General features: G+C 42.8%; 1 protein-coding gene across 1 annotated transcript in view; it reads right to left on the bottom strand.

Moving 5' to 3' along the window:
* CPZ (carboxypeptidase Z) overlaps positions 1-19,609 on the bottom strand; it is a gene marked incomplete at both ends in the record, with an annotated part of 35,622 nt that extends 16,013 nt beyond the window's left edge. The window contains 6 exons of the mRNA XM_080343409.1: positions 675-836; positions 1,577-1,773; positions 3,895-4,107; positions 4,899-5,273; positions 7,543-7,566; positions 19,522-19,609. Coding sequence (XP_080199535.1) covers positions 675-836; positions 1,577-1,773; positions 3,895-4,107; positions 4,899-5,273; positions 7,543-7,566; positions 19,522-19,609 — 1,059 coding nt within the window. The remainder of the gene's footprint in view (positions 1-674; positions 837-1,576; positions 1,774-3,894; positions 4,108-4,898; positions 5,274-7,542; positions 7,567-19,521) is intronic.
* Between the last annotated feature and the right edge of the window lie 3,503 nt (positions 19,610-23,112).

Genomic DNA, 23,112 nt, shown 5'->3' with positions numbered 1-23,112 from the left:
ATCTGAATTGCTAGTGTTGTGGGCTGCTGGACTGCCAGTGGCACAGGTAGGATGGATCTTTGCATTCCTGGACATCATGTAACACAAAGGTTAGTGATGATGAGTGTGAGGCCCTGCTGTGCTGCCTCCATCCTGCTCCCCAGGACTGGAGGCAGCAGTAATTCTCCATTCCAGCACCACTGCAGCCTGACAGGCAGTTTCTGTTGCTCCAGCTGACTACTGTGATTTATAAACATCCTTTCCATGGAAAGCTGATGCCACGCAACTTCACATGAAGCCTTTGTATGTTTTCCAAGGCAGAAACCACTATTACATCAAACCTGTGCAGAGCTTAGTGCAATGACGGTCAAGTTCATAAAGTCTTTTACCGTACTACTGCAGTTTAAATCACTAATGATGAATTGTTACACACTTGTGACCCCTCCTAAAAGTAATTATTCTTAATATAAAATAGAAAAATCTAAATTATGCACAAATTTTCCCGGTGATTTGTGACACCTGCCTCTTTGGCCAGAACTACACCAGGATTTTTCATGCCAATTCTGAGCCCATCCAGTTTATTCCTACTTAAAAACCTTGATTACTAGAGAATAAATTCAGACTAAGCAAACTCAGGTTCTTAATTCCTGAGTTTCTCTGCAGCATACGTGATTTATAAAATCTGTAATTCATACCTTACCCCACCAGTAGGATTGTGGAATGGGGATGTGGTCAAGGCGGGCCCCACGAATCTCAGCTCTTCTGTAAGCTTCAGACGTCAGATCAGGGAAATTTCTGTTCAGGTCCAAGTTCTGAGCTGTCTGTCTTCCGATGACCCATCCATTGTAACCAGCTCCCTAATTTGTAACATAGAAGCCAACCTCAGAATATCTTCATCTCAGAATAACACTTTGTGTAAATTATTTAAAATGCCATTTTAATCAAGTGGAAGTTTTAAAAGAAATAAGCTGAAAATGTCTATACTATTAAAAAACCCCACACTTCTTAATCATTTTTTATCCCCATGATCACTAACGCACTAACTAGTGTGCAGGAAGCATTTCACTCACCAGTGATGTGACTCATGAGAGGAACACAGCAGTTTCGTACTCAGCACAGAGCACCATGCAGAGTGGGTTAGAGGAGGAGAAAAAGAAAATAGAGCTGATGCTCCAAGACAAGAATGCAAAAACCTCAGACTCATACAACAGACAGAGCTCACCACACAAACAATGCAGAAAGAGAAAGGTCCTATTTTTGTGCTACTGGTGCTAGCAATAAAAGTGAGGTGAAAAGTGAGTCAGTGGCCATTTTGTTCTGGAACTGATAGCAGAGAGTGCTAAATGTGTGAAAAAGTAACAGTCATTCCCACGTCATCGCATGCAGGCAGCCAAAATGACAGGCATGGCTCTGATTTCCTCTTAGCTCTGTTCACATCGTCTTTGGAAAGCAACCTACCACCAAACTGACCTGGGATTCTGGCTGCTGATTAACACTCCCTCCCATACGTGACACTCCCCTCCCAGTTTGTCCTTTCCCATGGGGAATTTTAGAAACATGAAGCACTGAATATTTCCTTATAAAAAAAGTCTTTTACCTCTTCTGCAGCCAATTCATACCCATCAGGGTTGAGAGAAGGCAGAAGATGAATTCTGGTGTTATTAATCAAGGTCTGGACGCGAGGGTTCCCGAGAAGATACTCCGAACACAGATACTGTGCAAGGTATATTAGCAGCTCTTTCCCCACAACTTCATTTCCATGCATATTGCCAATGTACTTAAATTCTGGCTTGACTGTGGAATATGAAACAATGAGATGTTTTAATTTGATTGTACTTGGATGGTTTCCAAAAGCAGAGTAACCCAAATATCTTACTGATGAGTCAGAAAGTTTTATTTACACTAATTTAATGCATACATTCCTGTAAATAGTACAGCAGTTCCAGGTGAATTTCCCTCCGTTACAAATCAGTTCAGAGACACCTGAAATAATGAGAAATAAAGTAAGTCCGTACTTTCAGGATCCCAAACTGTAAGAGGCAGTCATCACTGAGCTTTTGCTGAACTCGTCATTAATTGTGAACAAAGACTGCTGCAAGCAAAAATGTCAGGCCATGGCTGGGAAGGAACAAAATACTCTCCTGGCACTCTCACTTACCTTGGGTGGCTTTAATGCCATATAATATCACAGATCCTAGAAAAGACCTGCAGATGTGTAATATATTAGCCTACTATTTGGAACAGAAATTAGGTCATGCATAAAAAGTGGCTTTTAGGCTCAATAGCAGTGGAATAAGACTTTAAGAAACACATAACTTCACAGTTCCCAACAGTTATTCTCTGAATTTCCATCCTTCCTTAGAGACTAATGGAAAGTAGAAAATAGATGCATTTTTGAGACACCCTTTCCTGTCTATCCCTTCATCATCTTCTTTGATCCTGGCCAGCCTTGAGCACTAGGCACTGGAGGAGGGCTGGCACAGAGCTATTATGCCAGCTTTCTCAGGCTGGCAAAATATCCAACTCTAGAGCTATTTCCACCCTCCTTTATGCTCTCTTGCACAGCATGAAGCAACATATTTAGAAAGAAATACTAAGTAATATGTTAAACTACCATCTTTTATCATGCCATATCACAGTTTTAATTAAAAGGCCTGATTCATAGGCTTTGTGTTTTCCTGTAAATAGAATATCAGCTTAAAAAGACACCTGCAACTTCTTTTCTTTACGGAAGAGAGGAAGGATGATATGCCAGGAAATAGTAATGTAGATCTTTGCTCTGTCAAAGACGTCTACTGAGATCTTGATCAAGATTAAAGGCACCTTAAAATACCCCTACACCATGCAAGGCAATGTGGCTGAGAGCAAACAAAGCTAACACCAGTCTTTGCTGTCTTAGCTGCCCCCCCTGCAGTGTATCACATTGAGAACACAGTAGCTTGACTTGAGATCATAATCTCAATAAAGTATTATCAGTTTTGGCTCAGTTCTACTACACTGCTGAGGCTTCTTTGATGCTGGAGCTAGTCTGTTGAGAAACAACCTGGGGCTCTTGGTATGCAGCAATGGCTGTAGCAGTCCATTAGATTTACTCAGGTACTATTTTTGAGCTGGGAGCTGGTAACTGGAAAATAATACCTAATACTCCCCAAGAAAATGATCTGCATTTTGAAGAATTGAGAACATTTAAAAATCTGGCCCTTGTTGTCTCAGTGATGAATCCACAAAACAGAGAACAGCATGATTCCCCCTTGCAGAAAAGCTGTGAGGCCTCATATCCTAAGGATGTTCAGGCACAACAATAACATAAATTCCTGGTATCATTCAGTTAAGTGACAGATGTTGCACTGACCTGAATCTCTGCTGGGGAGGATTGTTTTCTGTGCTGCATTGCCCTTTTCTGATGTCAATGTCCTTCTGTATCTGAGGCCTTCTCACAAGATGTACATGTTTTAGGATGTGAAGGACTATGTTTAGACTAGGCACAAGCATTACTTGTAGGAAGTGTGTAATATTTGACAATACAATAATAATAAAAAGACAGAAGAAGTGGTAGATGATGGAGAGGGAAGGTCAGCAAGAGAAAATTATCCAAACATCTTTGTGTGCTGGGCACAAATAGATATTCGCCTTATCATTGCAACCAAGTACATGGACATAGATCTAAGGACAAGGAATGTCAATCATGGTCATAAACTGAAGTAATAAAGTTAGGAAATTGCAACCAGATTGTAATTGCTACAGTGAATCATCAGCTGTATCTGTAATTCAGGAACACAAAGGAGGAGAAATGTTTTTGAATCAGTGCTTTTTACAGTTTATGTGACATAAGGACCTGTTAAAAGGACCTGTTTCCACTCAGATGGATAATTTGGAGTTCCCTCAAGCAACCTGATCAACACTGATATAACTCACGCAGTTCATGGTGTCCAGGCTTGGTTGAAAACTCAATCACAAAAAGATCCTTCCCTTCAAAACTTCGACCTATGCTGTAAGTTGTTGCAATATGGGAGCATTTAGAAGCAGTCTTCTTCAATGTGCTCACCATTTGGGAATATGAATGGTGTTTGAACTGAATAAAAGTTGCTGGCAAGTCTGAAGGCAAATCTTCTTCAACATCTACTTCTCCTGCAAAGAAAAATTGTAACAGTGTTTAAAACCATGGTGCTTAGAGGATTGCATGAATGCTTGTACTTTTCCACAAAATAACTTCTTCAGTAGCAGAATTATAGAAAATACAGCTGGAATCAAAACTTTGAATCTATGTAGTACATCCTATGCTGTTTATTATGGCATGTTTTGTTTGCAAACCCGTATTAATGCATATGCACACTCCTAAATATTTTGTGCAACCTCCAGTTTTAATTTCCCCTTTGGCATGTTTAGTAGATTTTAGTCACAAAATGTACAGATTTTTCCCTTTGAATCTGGTGGATAAGATTAATTTTTTATGAAATTCAGCTGTCTTTAGCTATCTGGATCTTCTTCATCTAAACAAAAATCCATGACAATCACTAACGAGATTATTTTAATGAGCTGTTAAGCTTGTCAAGCAGTCATGAATTTATGAGTGCATTAAAGATTCAGTTTTAAAATAAAATGTTTCAAATATACAGACAGCTATCACACAGGGCAGGGCTTATCTAAATGCACATTGGCAGTCCAAACATCTACCTGTGAGCTGCCTGTCTCGATGCTCTTTGTATATGAGGGAGAGAAACAGATGCTTCTTGAGCACAGTTTAATTAAGTGTTTAAAATAGGTGGAACAAAATGAATCACATCTTACAGGTGTCTATAAAGACGACAAGCTGAGATGACAAGTGGGGAGGTTTTGTGCCATAGACGTGTCAAGCTGAGTGAGATGAGACTGTTCCCACCTAGACAAGTAAGATTCATCATCAGAGCTTTCTCCCTTACCTCGCAGCTTTGCCAGTGGGTCAAAACATCCCTCTTCTTCCCCCGCAAAAAAGCGGTCACAGTCCAAAAAGTAGGGCCAAGCCATGTCTATTGCATCAAAAGCAGGGAGGCAGGTTTTTTTCAGGTTTTCACAAACGTGCCTGCAGGGCTTTATAACTTTATCCTTTTCACACTGTGGGGCCAGCACTGAGCAGCCCAGGAGCCTCAGGTCTGGGTTGCACTCTCCCTGGAGCAAGTTGTGCAGCACGCTGATGAGAATGTACTCGGAGCTGTACTCAATCACTTCTCGAGTCTTCTGATCCAGGAAATTAGGATACATAGTTTGAGTATAGGCAACATCAGTACAAGAACTTAAGGTGATGTCCACACATTTTGCTATGGAAAGGAGAGGAACATGTGAAAAATAACTTGCTCCATTGACACCCTAAATAGTTCAAAGACAACACAACAAATGACACTCTCCATGAACTTCTTGTTGTTGTTGTTCACAGATAGACTAGAGGCAGTTTAAAATACCCTCAAATGAATTTGATGTCTAAACCCACCTATAGAAAGAAGATGGGAAGTATGTTTTGTCTGGAGATTGTGAACAATTTGATGCAAGTAGATGTTTTGCAGAATAGATTTATAACTACTTTGGTTTAGCAGCAATTTGAGATTTATTGAGGTAGATCAAATGTTTAATATATGATTTCTAGAAATTCATAATCAATAGGTGATGAATAAAGTGATTTAAAGCAATTCAATATTTTTTTATAATCAATTGAGTGACTTCATTAAAGATTTAATGTTGGCAACATCACAGTATACTTATGAAAGAGATAAATAATATACACATAATCCCATACCTAAATATGGGAATAAAATACACATACATACAGAGTTATCAATCACACACACTTTAATCACACACTAACACTCATAATCCGTGGATATGTGAATATATCTGTAATATATGTGTGGGTACAACTATTGTTAAAATTTCCTCTTGAGTTTAGCAAATTACTCATTTTAGTGTGACATTCTCAATGAGCACTTTTGAATCTCAAGAAATCTCTCTTTGCTGGCACACTGTGCTGAGTTAGGCCTTTGGATCCTCATGGAATCATCAGCAGATGATTACTGAGTTTTCATGAAGTCAGCTCTTTCAGACGTACCCATCAGAAGGGGGTTCTGGTCACGGCCCGCTGTGATCCAGGAGAACGCAAAGGTCTCACTTTAGGGTCGTTATTTATAGGGTTGCGAGGTCATTGATTTTAATCAGTAAATTTCTGTAAATCAGTAAATTTCACTGTGGCCATACTTAGGATGAGGTAATTTCTGGTGCTTTCTACCATTTTTCTATGTGTAGAACATTTCAGATAATATAGTTCTGTACCATACTGCTCAGGCTACAGTCCAGGTATCAGGGAGCCACAGGTGTATTAGGCTGTCAGGAATGACTGATGGTTGCTGCCCTTTTCAGGCTGAAGGAGGGTCTTTTCCCATTTGGCAGGAGTTTTGAGAGCACAGGGATTGCCTCAGTGCTTCATGTCACTGCACTTGCACAATGTGAATTTTTCTCCCTGACATGCCCTGTTTGCCTGGGTATCCAGGTGCTCTAGTGGTCTGGGAGGAGGGAGGGGTTGCAACCACCACAAGATGTCATTCAGAATTCGGATGGTACCTGGCAATTTTATGGGGCATCAGGAGTTATCTGACTGATAGGCACAGCTCCTAAAATGAGATTTATTTTATTAATTCAATACCTGAACAGCAATAAAAGAGCAAATCCCTGGCCAGAAAACACTGGAGTACCTGGCGCACAAGGAAATTCATATAACAAATAGCTTGGAAACCACCAAAATTAATAAAGCCAGGTTTCCAAAAGAAATTGTCTCATAGACAATTAAATCTTACTTGATTTAAATTAAGAATACAGTTTGAGCTTATTAAATACTAGAGAATCCATAAGAGAGGAAAATCCCCTGTTGAGGTGTGAATTTGCTGGTATCTAATGTGGGAGAAACTCAGACTCCTGACTAAAGTGTAGTTGTGATACCTGTCTCTCCCCTTTTGGTATGGACTCACTGATGAAGTGTGAGATCACACAGTTGTTTGGTGCTTTTTTTTCTCAGTGGGGAAGGTTTCAGTAACATATCTCTCTTCCTTGCTTGGCCACACAAAATCTGCAAGAGTTTATTATCTCTGAAACTGCAGCCCCTCTGTGTAATTTGATTGAAATTGCTCACAGGGTTCAAAAGTTATTCTGGGACTTGACTCTCAGGCAAGTAGGAACATAAATGTGCTTACACATATATTCACATAAACCTAATACATTTTAAGAAATCAGGTTAAGAGGTCTTAGGAAAGATAAATGTTGGTGATACCACCAGCCACACAGAGGTGAAAAGGAAGTAACTGAGAGATGTCTTGTCATAAAATTACTGGCTATTACAGTTTGAGCCTCCTTCTCTTGCTAAAGTCTCTGGCTGGTAACAAACACCATTATCACAACAGCAAAATTCTACCTTGTGTGAAAGAGATCATCTCTCTAGCAACAAGACCTACTAGAGCACCAACATTACAAACTTGTCAGGAAATAATTAAGAAATACTTAATGTTTCGAGATTCTCCAAGGAGAGCAAGCAAAGTCACATCATACCTTTCTGAATAGTTTGGCATTGACCTGCAAATAAAGAAGAAAAAAACAGCATTATGGGGCAAGTATTCATGGTACCTTGTGTTAAGAGTTATCCAAACTGGTAGCCCCACAGAGGCTGCTGCAGCTCTGCATCCTGAGATCCAGCCATACCAGGGATAAGCACATTTTCCCAAAAGGTGCAGATTACATTTACAGACAAAGAGAAAACACAGTACAGGCAAACATAGCCAGCACCAAAAGCATCATTCTGTTCCACTGCCTGGCTAATCAGGATGAAAAACCATTGACAAAAAAGAAGTACAGGTGGATCCCTCTAGCAGCTCTGCTTAGACATACTGGATTCCCCAGCAGCTAGGCTCAGTTTACCCAGTAGCTGGCCTATGGATTCACTGATTTCCCAGTTGCCTCATGTGCTGACACACACTGGTCTCTCTGGTGTCTGGGCTAGACCTAGTGTCTCATGGGTAGCCAAACCCCAGACATTGTGGTCTTCCCAATAGCTGGCTTGGTCCTCCTTGTCCCTCCAGTAGCCAACTCTGAGACCCTCTGGTCTCTTGAGTATCCAGCCCAGAATCACAGCCGCTCAAATATCCAGCTCCCAAATATTTTGCCTGTCCACTGCTAGTCCAGCTTGGTGTTTGCTCGCAAATACACAGCCTGACATACACGCATCAGGCACATGCACTCTGGTCTCTCCAGATGCTGCACCCCAGACACATGAGCCCCTCTGCCCTATGGTCTAACACCAGTCCCTGCCATTTGGAGCCTCATATACCCCTCACCCAGGCAAAGGGTTGGAAATGGAGTTTATTAAGAAAACAGGAGAGACTGCAGGGATCAGGTGCAGGGGACAAACACACTGACCAGCTGTTCTTTAATCCACTTGAAAAAGAGAGGACTCAGCAATATATCTGAAGTGTACTTGTGTAAGAAATCAGGTTTATGTTTGAAAAAGACATTGAACTACCCAGCCCTGACAACTTGACAATATTTCTAGGCATGCCTAAAAATTTCCTAGGTGTCTAGGAAATTTCACTAATGCAAATGTAGGTCTTTGGTAACATGGTTTAGTCTAAAAGTCCATGAGTCCTCTGTACATACCAAGATGCCTTATGGATCTTACCCTAACAAATCTCTTGGTCCCACATAATGCTGTGCATACCTTCCTTTTAAGGAATTAAGCCTTTGGTGGATATGAGGGGATGTATTTCTTCCCCATCCTACTTCATCTTATCTCTAGCAACTGCATTTTATAATCCTTTTAATAACATCTTAAAAGTAATTATTTCCCTCCCCAACTACTCCCACAGGAAAGCTTTTCCAAAAGCTCACTCCTCTAATAGCTAGAAATTGCCTTTTAATTTCCTGCCTTAAAGTATTCTGGCCAGTTTATGTGTTGTTGTGCCAGCATTGTCCTTTAGCTTAAATAGCTCTCCGTGCTCCACAACGCATGCCTTCATCGCGTACTTGCAGAAAGCAATCAGATCCCCTCAGCCTCCTATTTGCTAGGTCAAATAAACCAAGCTCTTCGATTTTGATGGAACATGGTTTGATGACCCAGGAGAGGCCTCTTTTGCTCCTACAGCCAATGATTCCAAATTGTCCTTCTGCCCTACTGGCAACTAATGGGAAATAATGCTACCACGGTATTGGAGTTTTTTCACCAGCGCCTCATAGAGCTCAGCTGTTATGTGCAAGCTTTTTAAACACCATCAGGTCTGTTTTCCTTGCGATGTGTTGGGGATCCAGCTATGTTGCTGTTTCTTCTAATTCTTACTGGTGGGGACAGGCACCTAGTTTCTTGCTCCGTGAATTGAAGTTTTTTCCTCATAAGACCAAATTCATTATGTTTGTGGATTTTTTTTTTTTTTCTACTAAGGAAAGTTTAAACTTCTACTCCCAGCATATTTGTTTAAACGTAATCATCCTCGTATGTGTTGCTAATGAGTTGATCATTCTTTAGCCAAAATAAAATCATTATAATGAGGACAAAAGTAACCTTGGAATTTTATCTTGGATGGAGATATTTAATTGGAAATTAGTCTGGTTCTTTATTATGAATTTTCCTTGATTCACGTTACCTCATAAAATAAATGAGAGGTCTGAACTTGCAGAAGCAGCCCATGTCCAACACCAACAAGTTTTGGTAAGCAGCAAGCTGGAAGAAATTATATCTACATAAATTCCTTTCCTGGCTTGGTACATTATGCTAATAGCAATAAATAATACCTGGTTCATCAACGGTGCCTTCTGTTACAGGATTTCAGTGTTTCCCTCAGTGAGTTAGATATTAAGGTCAAGGCATTTCTAAAAAAGCTTCATCCCAGCCAGATACTGTATGTAATTTTACATGTGGGGATAATCAAAGAACAGCATTTTGTACACTGCTAGCTGGGAAAGAGAAAGGAGTGATCACTTGTAAGAGATCCAGCAATTAATCCCACTGATAAAATTGGATGCCACTTCCTCCCTGTATCTGGATTGTCTTATATCCCAACTAAATCACACCCACAACAACTTCATGGGTTCATTTGGGGACTATGAATGGTCTTTCCACAACTGCTCATGTTTACTCAAAGGTAAGAGCCATTTCCCCTTTGCTGGCTCTGTGACCAAGCTACAAATGTCCTTTTTGTTTGTCTCTCTAACATGCACTGATCAAATAACAAAACTGAAGCACACACAACCTTCCATACTGCTATTACTGTGCAGTAGTGCTATACCCATCAGTCAGTTTGATACGTGGCACAAACCTATTCTCAATAGTGTCTCAGTATTCTGCTTATTCAGCTGGAGCAAAAAGGTATTCTAGCAACAAGCTGGAACAAGCAGAGGAAGCCAAAGGGGAAATGCAGCAGGCAGCGTCTGGGCACAGTGCGGATGCTTCCCTCTGCTTTGGCTTTCCAGGCAGCAGCAGCAGTCTTGCCACATTTAGCAGATGCCTCTTTCTGCTCAGCTGGCCAGAGGGAAAGGTGCTGAGAAGCAATGGATATCTGATGGAAGAGACATGTGAAATTTTGCTAAGTCATATGCGGTAGCTGGGTTCACAAAAGGACTGGATTGTTCTGTGAGCAGGAGTAGATGTTAGCATAGGAGAGCTAAAAAGAGGTCTGGTTTCAGATTGCTACCTGGCTTCTATACCTCGTTATTTTTACCATACTTCCAGGGAGAGGCAATGATCTATTAATATGGCTGTTACCCAATAACAAAGGCATTGGCTGATGATGATAAGTTTATCTTTTAGATGAGGAACCCAAATCCATATAAACCTTTCCCAAGACAACCAAAGTTGTTAATCTCAGTATGTGTTAAGCAGGGGGTGATTCTTCAATAAAGGATAATACTTTTCCACTACTTTTGCCTCAGGATTTCCCTCACAAACTCAGAGCTACCAAGACTCACTCATTGACTAGCAGCAAAACTGACTCCTTCTTCCTAGGTCCCAAACCTAGAACTTGGACCTAACCCTCGCATTTTTGCAGCATATGTTACTGTTTTCTTATGTGTTTCTCTCTGCCAGAGACATATCTGCAGCTGCTTCTGCCATCTCAGAGTCCGGCTCTGCCCAAACTGTAACACCTCTCCCCACACAGCCCTGTGAAAGCTGTCATATAATCCATACATCACCCACAGCTCTGTCTTGTAAATAACCAGATGTGAAACATGTTGAACTTTCAGATTATCAGGAGTTAATGTACATAAAAGCAAAAGAGAAAAGGTCTGGCTTATACCAGACTTTGCTTTATAGTGTGTCTTAAATGTGGATGTGTGCTGATGTTGTCTTTGGACTTTTCCTATGTTTCCTAATGCCAATCCTTGCGTATGTTTTGGAGGGTGCAGCTCTGCAAGGGCCAAAGATAACTCTGCAGTGTATGTACTTATATAAATACGTGTGGATGCACGTAATTGGGCCAGAGCCTGCCTGGAGAGCAGGCAGCAGGAAAATCTCCAAGGCCAGTTCCTGAGATGCAGCTGCACATTCTGCACTGCTGGGTCTGGGTCTCTGCACAAAGAAATGACCAGCAAAGCCCCATCCCCATTGTTACAGCTCGTATTGTCAAAGCTCTGAAAATGCCAGAAGAGTTCAGTCACTCCCTTTCTCTTTTCCGTGAGAAGAATGACAGGCAATGATATACAGAGAGATTCTCAGCTCTCTAAATTAACTTGGTAGGCTTGAGCTGCTGTTTGTCATGTGCCTGAAAGAGCTCAAACCTCTCTCATTTTTTAAGCAGAGGCTTCACTGGGCTCAGAGGAAGACAGTGCCACCTCTTCTCATAGTCCTATCTGTGGACAGGTTGGTACAGAGAGACCTTTTTCTTCCTGACCCAGAACAGCCTTTTGAATTTTTTATGTTTATTTTTGTACTTTAGCTATTCCACCAGAGCTACAAAAGTCCTTTCAGCAGCACAGCTTCTATTTAAGATTATAGATAAAATAACTTATTGAAGAGGAGAAAAGCCATTTCAAGCTTTCTGAGCCCTCTCTATAGTATACGCTTCTGGTTTTAATTTGCCAAGCAAGCTTGAAAATCTACAATGCAGCACATACATATTTTACTGCCAAGCTTACATTTTTTCCCCTTGATGATTCAGCACTGCAAGCAGCAAACTGCTGTGATTAACCCTAACCCAGACAATAGAGCCCAACAGCTACTTTCAGTGCCATGGCTTGGCCGCTTGCCTTTTCAAAAGCAAAGCCAACAGGAGAGTTGTGCACTTGAGGATATGCAATAAAGCCCAAGGGTCCGTCTTAAATTTAAAGTATCTAAATCACTCAGTGAGGCTTACACAACTGCATTGTTATGACTGACAGATCGAACAAGATTAGATAATTTATCTTGTGCAGACCAGCACACCCCCTACCAGCTTTCTGGGCTTCTCACAATAGTATTTTAAACTGGAAGACATATGTATTCATTTTACTTTGTTTATAGTCAAAACTTCTGCTTTTCCAAACAAAGCATCTCAGTTGCTGATCACATTAGCGTTACTCTCCTTGCGGTTCTACACAGTCAGTCTTTGCAATGGTAATCTGCTCTGTAACACTAAAAAGACAAAACTTAGTATCAGCAGTAGTATGCAAACACTGCTGAGCTGTACCATTTTGCAAAATATTGCAACAGCACCTGCAAATGGCAAAGCACAGCCTGCCTCTGGAGCAAGCTCCTGGCAGCAGCATAAGGACAAGAGCAGGACAAGAGCCATTACAGTATTGTATACCGGATCGGAACAGCGGGGAGGAAAGTGCAGGAGTGAAGGACTAAGGGCACTAGTGGCAGAAGAATGAGGCAGCTGAGTAGCTTGGCTAAGGGGGAACATGGTCAAGAAGCAAGCCAAGGAGAGAAGGCAGCTATAATACATCTCTAAGGTATACATGCAGAGGCAGAAGTGGAGAAGATCCCCAGCCACAGAGCAGGAATTCCAGGAAAACCGGAGGAGAGAGAAGCACATGCAAAAAGCAGCCCACGTGGTTAACTCCTTCTCTGGGACACATCAAAGCTTTTGTAAGTAGAGGACTGAATTCTTGTTACTAATGTTCCACTCCAGCAATTGTAGTAACTACCCCAGGGGAGTGACATGTTTGCAAACCAGCAGGCGTCCAACATGCAGGCAGTGAGACAAGCCCTGTTTTAGTCCTATTCCCTCACATGCAGAAGCCTGAAAGCACCTGAAAGAGATTACTGCCTAATCTGCCTTCGCTTTGCAGAGCAACACCACAGCAGGAAGACACAAGCTGGTGTTTGTTGTTAATCAGCCTTTTTCTAACCCACCCGCTGCCTGGCACTTGGTTAAACACCCGTTTTTATTGAACTACCAACAATATTCCCACAGCAATGACACTGCAGTCACTTCCAGGACAGTTTCTCTCACAGGTCTGCTTTGGAGCCTGCAAGAAGATGCTGAAGGTTTCTCATGAATGATGGGAGTTCATGGAACCTGCAGATCACAGGTCAAAATCTGTGTAGATGCACACTGAGACGTGCCACTCAGCAACTGCTCAAAGCCAGACTCAGTGGTGGTCAGCTCTCCGTTGCTTCTAACTGTCCAGATGCAACTCAAATAAGGCTGCAGTTGCAAAAGCCTAAAAGAACTGAGGAAGAATATTGCTGTCTGCCTATCTGTCCCCACCCCAGACTCGGTACTTCTAGCGACAGGATCCCCAGTTCCAGCCCAGCTGTTTCTCTGTCCAGTACGTGCTTCTCCAGGGAGTCCTCCCAGCTGAAAATCCTGAATAGAAGCACGATCCTAAAACAAAAACTGCTAAGTGTCCTTTTTTGGCCTCATCTGAAATGTTTTCCCATTTGTGAAGGGAGGAACTTCCATCTGGGAAAACAAAAGCAACAACAACGACAGCAAAATGGCCCTGGAATTGCCAAATTGACTGAAGACTTGTTGGGTTGCACAAGTGGCTGGGCTGCTGCTGACATGCATTCACTGTGCACCAAGATGATCTGGAGATATACTGAGACCATCTCTCAGTGTATGGCCAACAAATGAAGGATAAATCAGCCCAGACATGGGAAATGCTGGCATTAAAACAACAGATGGGGTAAGAAGGTGGAATAGGACAGGAAATCTCTACAACTATTGTCTAAAGCATTGGTGTTAAACTCATTTTTACCAGGGACCACATCAGCCTTACGGTTGCCTTCAGAGGGCCAAATGTAATTTCAGGACTATATAAATGTAGCTAATACATTCGGCCCTTTGAAGGCAAACCACAAGGCTGATGTGGCCCTCACTGAAAATGAGTTTGACATCCCTAGTGTAAAGGATCAAATTTTTCTCAGGGTGACTGGAGAAGGGTGAAGCCACTTATTAGGCTGGTAATCTGGAGTTGTGATGGCTCCATAGCTTCACTTTGTGACCATATACTCTCTATAGTTCAGTTTCCACTGTCTAAGGTCGCAGTACTCTTAAACTGCTTTGGCCAACAGTTCAATAGCTCACCACAGAGTCTTAAGCTTACCTTTGAGTCCGTTCAATCCTGTTGAATGCAACTGGACAGAGGATCATGACTGAAAAATTGAGGGTTTTGTCTTTGGTGCTACAACCATTCCAAAACATTTACCAGAACTTCATTTCATCCTTTTTAAACACAGTCTGTCCAGCCCTTTACCATAACTCTGTCTTTTCATTAGTTTAGAAGTATGAGAAGTATTGTAATTAATAACAAATCTGGTTCTTCTGTAGGTGGTTCAGTTTTAGCCAAATGTGATGTTTTTATGTTACAAAAAACAATGATAGTTAATTCAACAGCCTTGACTAAAATCTTCATAGCACTGGAATTCTAAATCTGTATCTTAATCTCACATTGTCTCCTAGACAGGAGTGTCCTGTTATAACCCTGCAAAAATGAAATAGTGCCAATTAAATCAATGGAGTTACAACATGATAAACAAAGGGATTGAATTTTCAGTTTTATTTTTGCAATGGTCAAAGCAACTCTAAGTCCTTAAACTCCATTGACCCATGACAGCTGCATTCAACTGGGAGGGTGGCTGTTCAAACAACATTCAGCAATCATAAAAGCCCAGTAAATCAACCAGAATGTAGCCCACCAGCCTCAAACGCCATGTTCACAACATGACTTCTACATGATACTTCCGTGCTCAGTCCCTCCTCAGACAATGGCACCTGGGACTTTTATCCAACATTTGGTGCAAGCTTGAGGAGAGGATGGCTCTCACATGGCCTGGGCAGCCCAAAGGGGACCACAGTAGCTATCAGCCAGCCAGTGCCCCCAAACAATCACTAATTGACTGTGGAAGGAAAAGGCAATGTCTAGAAATGTTAAAGGGGATCAACCATTAGTGTTACTAAATCTTATTAAAAGCCTAGCTGTGCCCTAAGGCAGTAAGGTTCTTGTTCAGTTTTTGACTTCTATGTATTTACACACCCGTACTTTAAAAATATCTGAACAAGTATTCTGAAGAAAACTTTGCCTTCAGATGAAAATCATACATAAACAATTTCAGCAGTAAAAGGATATACCAATGTATTATATTTTCAATATAAACTTACTTTCCTCATGTAAGTGGCTCTTTCTGATCTCATTTCTAATGTTAAATGTAGTTGAAAGTCACTATTGCTAAAATAATAATTGTGTAGAAATACTTGAGTTGGTGGGAATCCAGAGAAACTCATATGACTTGGTGATGAAAACCAGGTTTATGAGTGCTGGAATTTCTCATCTTGTGAGTGTGCATGATGTAGACGCTAGCTCTGCATTTTTTTGTCTTGACAAGACTTGGACACATCCATCTCAGATGCAGCAGGCGAGATTACTACAGCTTGGGCTTTCCCACATGTGGCAGCATGGTGCTGTTGCCACGCTTGCTGTCAGCACCTGCCTATGCCAACCATGGCAGGACAGGGGACCCAGCCAGCACCACTGGCCCTGGCACAGGGGAACAGCCCCCACCCCACTGCCAGCGGTGTGTGCAGTCACACACATGAGAGCAGCAGTAGCTGGAGAGGCCTTGGGTGTGTGCACAGGTGTGGGTTTCACCCCGAAATGAGCATTAGAAATGTGCACAGCAACAGAAAAAATGGTCCCATGAAGCTGGGGCCAGCATGAAGCTCATGGAAGGCAATAGCTTTTCGTTTTGCCACTTAGCAGCAAACCATGGCACACTATGGAGATGGGAACACCAGAGAAGGAGAGGGGAGAGATGTAGCATCTACATGTGAAGTCCATTCTTCAATCAGTCTGGCTTTCCAGAAGAAAATGAACTTTACTCAATGGCATGGCTTAGAGAAGAGCTAGTGCCACAAAAGCTGTAATGAGCCCTTGAGGAAAATACAGTACCCCTGTCCCCCAGTCTGCTGGATTTTCCCTCCCCAGCTCTCTTTCTTGTTCCTTTCTGCTCCCTCCCATCTCCAGTGGTGAAACTTGGAGACCCTCAGGAAGGGGAAATCTCTGGCCAAGGAGCAAAGCAAGTCAGGAAGATGAGAAGCGCCAAAGTGGGTGAAAGATGAGGCAACAAGGTGATAAATGTGCAAGCCAGGGCAGCCCTGGGAGCAGTGCTCCAGCGGCTCACGCACCTCTGCTGCTCCGGTCCTCAGAAGTGACACCTGATGGGCAACACCACGTACCCGAAACAGCTCTCAAATGCTCGGGCAGGAAGAGGGGGGAGCAAAAGGTTCAGGCATCCTTTTTGTCTCTAAACCCGATCCATCTCCGTTGTCTCCCCAGAAGCCGTCTGTGCAAGCTGAAGGGCCCACACGGTGGCACCACAGACGGCAGCGCGGCCCAGAGCCGCTGGCGGAGACTGCAGCGCCCGGTGCCCGCAGCCGCCGGTCCCGGTTCAAGCGCCCGGGTGTTGCCTCACCGCTCACCTTACAAGCCCTGGGGGTACACACATGCACCTGAGCACTGGCGTATCTCTGCCCCAGAAGTTTCCAAAAAAGCACCCTCTGAACAGGAGCGATCAGACAGGGTTTTACTGCTGTTATTTTGCAGCCTTAGCCTGACCCCTGATAGCATCCCAAAGGCAGAGCTGGCCCCAGTTGCAAGGAAAGTCACGAGCTTTTACTGTTTCAAGGCACGTGCTTCTACTTTGTTTTTGTTTTTGTTGTCAGTGATGGTAAAGTGCTGCATTTAACTAATTACCACTGCTGATGTCAGCAGTAGAAACACGCACAACTCTGATGAAACAGGAGACTGTGCTATTAACTGTCTCCACCAAAATCTGGCCACCTTTCAGGGGAAACATGCTGAGTGGTATTTTTCTCACCTAAACTAGAGGATAAGAAGGCAGTAAAGCCCATCAGGCTCTGAAAGTGCCACCTTGCAACAGGACAATATAACACCATATCGCTGTGGGAGGCAGTGGCTTACCGGATCCCCAAGGATACAGGATACAGCTGGGGAGAAAGGATCTGCTCTGTTTCACTGCCATGGTTCCCAGCTGCTGCTCAAAAAGCTCCCTACCTGGTGTGTGATGCCTGAACCATATTGTGAGGCTGGATGACAGTAGCCACTTACTTATTTTCTAAACAGAAGAGCACGAAGCATTTTGTAAGAATCTTGGTATTGTTAGCTGTGTTTCATTTTGGTTTCTTATTTAAAAAGAAAAATGAGTCACAGCAGAGCAAATATCACCAAGAAGGCCAGGCAGCCTGCAGAAACCAGCTCAAGCCTTGCTGTGAGTCAGACAGTGACACTGGTTCCTGTTGCCCTTCTCTCCTGCACGAGCAGCTCCAAGCTGGTCTCCTTCTGCAGAGCACCACAGATCTGGCCACTGAGATCCACCAAGATCTGCAGAAGGGATCCCAAAACAGGGGAGAAACTCTCACTGCTACAGCTGAAGACATAACCTACTGTCCTGGATGCTGAGATGATTTGTGAGCATGTGCAGCACCACCATCCACTTTCTTTTTATATGGTCTGATAATAACTTATCTCTCCTCTAGAAAAGGAAGGGCCTTGAAAAAGCTGGCAGGTGTCTTACTGTTCAAGCTGTTACCCTACTCCCTGGTCCAGCATCCCTCCGGTATGAATTGTGCCCCTTAAATCACACACCATGCAGGGATGTTGGCAGCTCACTTTCTCCACCACTAGCCATCAATTTAGGGCCATATTCAGTGGTCCAATGCCACCACATGCAAGGTGTATTTCCATCATCTGTCTTTCCTCAAGCCATCCCCTAAAGACAGCACAGTTGCTGACACTCACAAAATCTTCTGCCACAGCAGTTACCCCCCAGTGCTCCCTATGTTTGTGGTTGCTAGGATTAATACCCCAAAGCAGAACTTTGATCAGCTGGAACTGGAGCAGAATCATACCTCACAGAGAAAGGGCATGCTGCAAACCACACAGCTTCTTCCTGTAATTGACTGTAAATAGTCTACAACGCTTCTCTTTGTGCAGCTTTATCCAAAAATAAAACCCTTTCTGGCTGCGGTATACCTCACTTTGATGTTCATGGGAAAAGCACTCTCAAATTATAAGCAGTACATGGCTCATGGGTTGCCTTGTGTAGCAGTTCAATGCCAGTGACAGTCTACAGTTTATATTTAAGCACTGAAATATAGCTGAACTTCCTTGCGTAACATTAAGGTCAGTTTCAGGTTAAATTATCCCTTCTTGTATTCCCATAAAATAATTATTTTTCTGAATCATTTTGAGCTTGAACTCTCTGAAAAGATTTTTCCTGGAATAGACCTTGTCACTACACTGGAATTCACTTATCCACTGTCCCTACATAAATGAAAGCTGAATTAAGCCAACTTGATTAAAAACACCACATATTTTAAAAAATATACTGTTAATGTTTTTCGTTAATTGGCTGGTTACTGAACCAAAAGTTTTCAATCCATTTAGCAGCATGTTCCTATCTGACCTTTATTCTGATGTCTAGATCAGCTTTTCCAGCCAATCAGCTCATACAAATTCCATATTGCTTATAGCAAGCTAAAACACACCCTACAGCTGTCAGATCCTAATAAATCTTCTCATACTTTGGATTTGAAATAAGTGACCTAAAGCTAAATGTAGGGAGAAGATTATTTTTTCTTAAGCAGAAAATCACACAGAAGGCTGAAAGTTCATCTTCTTGCAATCTGACTACCACGTTCCTAGAAGGCAAGGCCAGAGGTGGGGTGAATCCTCTGTATTCCCCGTGACAGCAAGGAGATTTCCACCAGCTGGGAACTCTGTAAATTGATAGAAAGTCACATATACACACAGGCTGAAAAGGCAGTGATGGGGGAATATTACACGCCCTTACATCAGAGACTTGTTTTTCTATCTCAGAGCCACATCACCGCCTGCCTTCCCATCCACGCTTCCCAAGCACAACCCCAGTTTCATCATTATCAGTCTGCAGTTTCTAAAGAACTGATCCCCTCATTCCTAGGGAAGAGTGACAGAGCTCCTGCTTTCCCCATCCTGAAGCTGGACCATTTTCTCTACCCATCTCCAAGAGAAGGAAGGAGAGAGGAAGCGGGGGGCTTTTGGGGTGGTTAGCCTTACCTAGGGTCTCCTGGCCGGTTTCACAGCGGGGCGCAGGCTTGGTGGCCCTAAGCAGCCCTCCGAGGAGGAGCAGGAGCCTCAGGACCATACTGGAGCCCCTTGCGTGGGCAGCACAGGGATGTGGCACTCGCTGCCTGATGGAGCGGCTCCTCGCTCAGAGGCTCGGCGCAGCTCTGGCTCTCCAAACTGCAGAGGAAATCAGTGCACTGCAAGGGCATGCCCACGTCTCACAGTATATGCAGTCCAGGCGTCAGATTTCAGCTAGCATTTGAGCTTGGAAAGCAAAAGGACTTTGAGACAGAGAGGGAGGAGGAATCAGCTCACCCTCCCCTCTGCCTCCTGACCGTCTCTCTCACAGCCTGGCTTACAATTTCATAAACAGTTTGACCGAAAGGGGGTCCCTGCAGGGATGCGCCTGCCTGCTCTTCAGCCAAGAGTCCGATGCCTTTGGTCTTTATGCAGCAGTTTTCCTAAGGGGCATGGGAGCTTTGTTAAAGCAAGTTTTGCTTAAACTGAGAACAACTGCCTGGAGAGAGACAGGGAAAAAGAGAGAAAAGCAAACCATTGAAAGCAACTTTCCCCCCAAAGAATGGTATTTCATAACCCACTTAACTGCAAGTTTGAAACACAACGCGACAGCAAACGGACTCTAAGCTGCATATCCTCCAGCACAGAGAGAGTGGGAACCCACAAAATAGCCACCGTGATCCCCCTCTGCAATCTCCGCTTGGGCATTTTACTGAAGATGAGATCCAGTTTACAGAAGGGACCTTGAAGGGATACCAGTCTTCTCTGTCTACTCCTAGAAAAAACCACAGCAAACTTTGCAAAAATGTAGATGAGATTCCAGAACAACAATACATGCTTTATCTAGATGGTAAATCTATATTGTCTATCTTCAATTGATTTTTTTAGATTTTTGGTTGATTAGTTGGTTTTTTTTTTTCAGAGAAATATGCATTGTCTGTTTTTATCCCTATGCAACAGGTATGGTGGAGTATCTTGCCTTAGATAAGATGTGAACTCCTCATTTCTTACTTACATATCAAAAAATATCCTGTGTCACAGGAAAATGATTTTTTTCTTCAAAAATCTAGACCAAACCAGATCAAAGCATCCTATATTTCCAGGGAGTGCATGTTCCTTTGAGGACAGATACATGGTTACGTACGAGAGCAGAGAATCTGTCCTTGCAGTCAGACTACACTGGGTCCCGCTGATCACCATCAGAGATCAGTAAGGAGTTATGGTGCTATATGATAATGTAATCAAATAAACCCCCCCTGTAGGGAAACACACAAAAGAGGCTGATGGGGCAAAAGAAACCTCTATGTGTCTTGAATAGCAATTGGAAGAGGTTACACTGCTAGATGGGTTGGGAAGATCTACAGTAAAGAATGTTCTCTGCTGCCAGGTTCTGCAAGAGAGTGGGGCTTTTCTTGCCTCTAGTATTTCCTACTAGGCCTGGAAACTGCAGAGTCTGACCTGGGAATAAACAGCACTAACGACAAAACTTCTAAGAAGAATGATATTTAGCTGTCCTTTTTCTGCCCTGATCACACAGCAGGATGTCTGGACTCTCTCTCTCTCTCTCAAAAATAATAATAATTAAAAAAGTAGATAGTACCAACACAGCTCTGCTCCCTGGCAGCCTGTGGTCGACTGTTCTGAATATCAGTCAGGCACATTAGTACTCGATGTGCTCAGGTACAGCCTAGGGTGGGTCTGAGCCCAAGCCTGACTCTGTGCTGGGCTGTGTATTTTGTGTTAAAAGGAAGTAATGAGGATGCCCAGATCCAACCTAGGGGATGAGGCTAAATTCCTTACAGAAAAAAAAGGCTGTGGAGATTATACCTGCAAACAGAAGTTGACCCCTAGTCCTTGGAAATGCTGATGTCTGTCTTGTGATTTTCTGCATTCCTTATGAGCATGAAGTGATATCTCTCCCACACATCCCAATGCTTTTTTGAGGCGAGCTCTGCTGCAGAACTAATTCATCGGTATCTGTAAACCCATCAGCTTTCCCGTTTTCTGTCTTTATCATGTTGGCACTTTTTTAGTTCTGCCTGTGCTTTCTCACTTTATTTCACACTGTTCAGCCTAGGCACGATATCCTCATGTCTTGTCCCCTTTACCATGCTTGAGGCCACCAGCCCCAGTTTAGATGCCACATACTTTAGGATCACATATTTTAAAATACCAGCAAATATAAGTCTAGTTTACCAGGATCCCCCAAAACATTTTGCAAAACACTGACACTTGCTTTTGCCAGTGTTATTAGTCCTACTGTGATACTTCACATTCATAACGTGCTCCATACTTTATCTCAAATACTAATGAGATGAAGTCCCATCACACTGGGAATACTGATCTGGTGTCATTTGGAAATGCCCATTCATTAGTTCCCTGAATTAAATAATTGTGGTACACATTATATCATTTGTTGTTCTGAAGATTATTGTATCCATATACATTATTTGTAGCTTGTCTGGGCATTGATTTCCTCACATATCCCCTGTTCAATCAGCCTTTGGGCCATCATATCATATTCATCAGAGTCAAAAGGAGACAGTATTTTCTCTGCCTTGTATAGGGCAATATGACCTAGTGATTAACTTGGAAGAGCTATGGAACAAAATGAACATTGTGTCTCATCATCACAGCAATTTACTCAGCTTAATTAGCCTTGCCAAGGGTCAGGGACTCCTTGGCCTCAGTGCAGGCTTTCCAGGACCAGAGTTACCACCTTTACATACAGCTGAAATGTGGCATCCTCACTCCTGCGGGTCACCTTGGGTTTCTTTACAACATTGTGTAGATCTGCAGAGTGGCTTTAAGGGGCCATCATCTCAGATGACAAAAGCAGAACTCTAACCACTCTTTGAGCTTCCAAAGCTATATCCTGTCCCACACCACAATAGTGCTCGCCAGCCTGCCTAGGAGTCCTTTAAGGTTCTTGTCTTTCCATTTTGTTTTTTCTTGACTTCCTTAAAGGATGAAAAGGAAGCACTGGGCAGGAGGAGAGACCGAGGTTTTTGGTATTGCTGTCAGAGATAGCCCATACCTGAGGTTTGCACATGTAGGTTTGTTGGAAACATGAGAATGGGAGAACTGGCCTGGCTCAGGATTAGCTCATCCCCTGCAACACCTGGATGTGTTGTGTGGTGTGGATCCCATACACACCAACATACTGCGAAGTGAGCCCTGCATGGGTGCGCACAATGAAGAAGCACTTTGTTCGGTAAGTTCTCAGGTCAAGGACTGTTCAGTATAATAGAATAAATAAGTAACAAGGAAAGTGATAAACTAAAGCACAGGCACTCAGGAATTAGCAAACAGGTGATGAAGGAGACATAAACAGGGATCAGAACGTGTTGGTCACTGACTGATGGATCAATTAAAAAATAACCTTGTCATAGCATTGAAGGGAGTCAGCCTAAACTTTGCCACTGATAAGAAACATGAAATGTGATTACCATTAATATTATGGGACATTAGAAGTGACTTCATGGACCATGCAAATCTTATTATGGCATGCTTAAGTGAAGGCACAAAGGGACGGACCAGGGTGGATCAGGGAGGCACAAGAGT

The sequence above is a fragment of the Nesoenas mayeri genome (assembly GCF_963082525.1).
Source record: "Nesoenas mayeri genome assembly, chromosome: 4".
Classification (NCBI taxonomy): domain Eukaryota; kingdom Metazoa; phylum Chordata; class Aves; order Columbiformes; family Columbidae; genus Nesoenas; species Nesoenas mayeri.
Note: the sequence above shows the minus strand (reverse complement) of the source record. Positions and strands in the feature narration are given on the sequence as shown.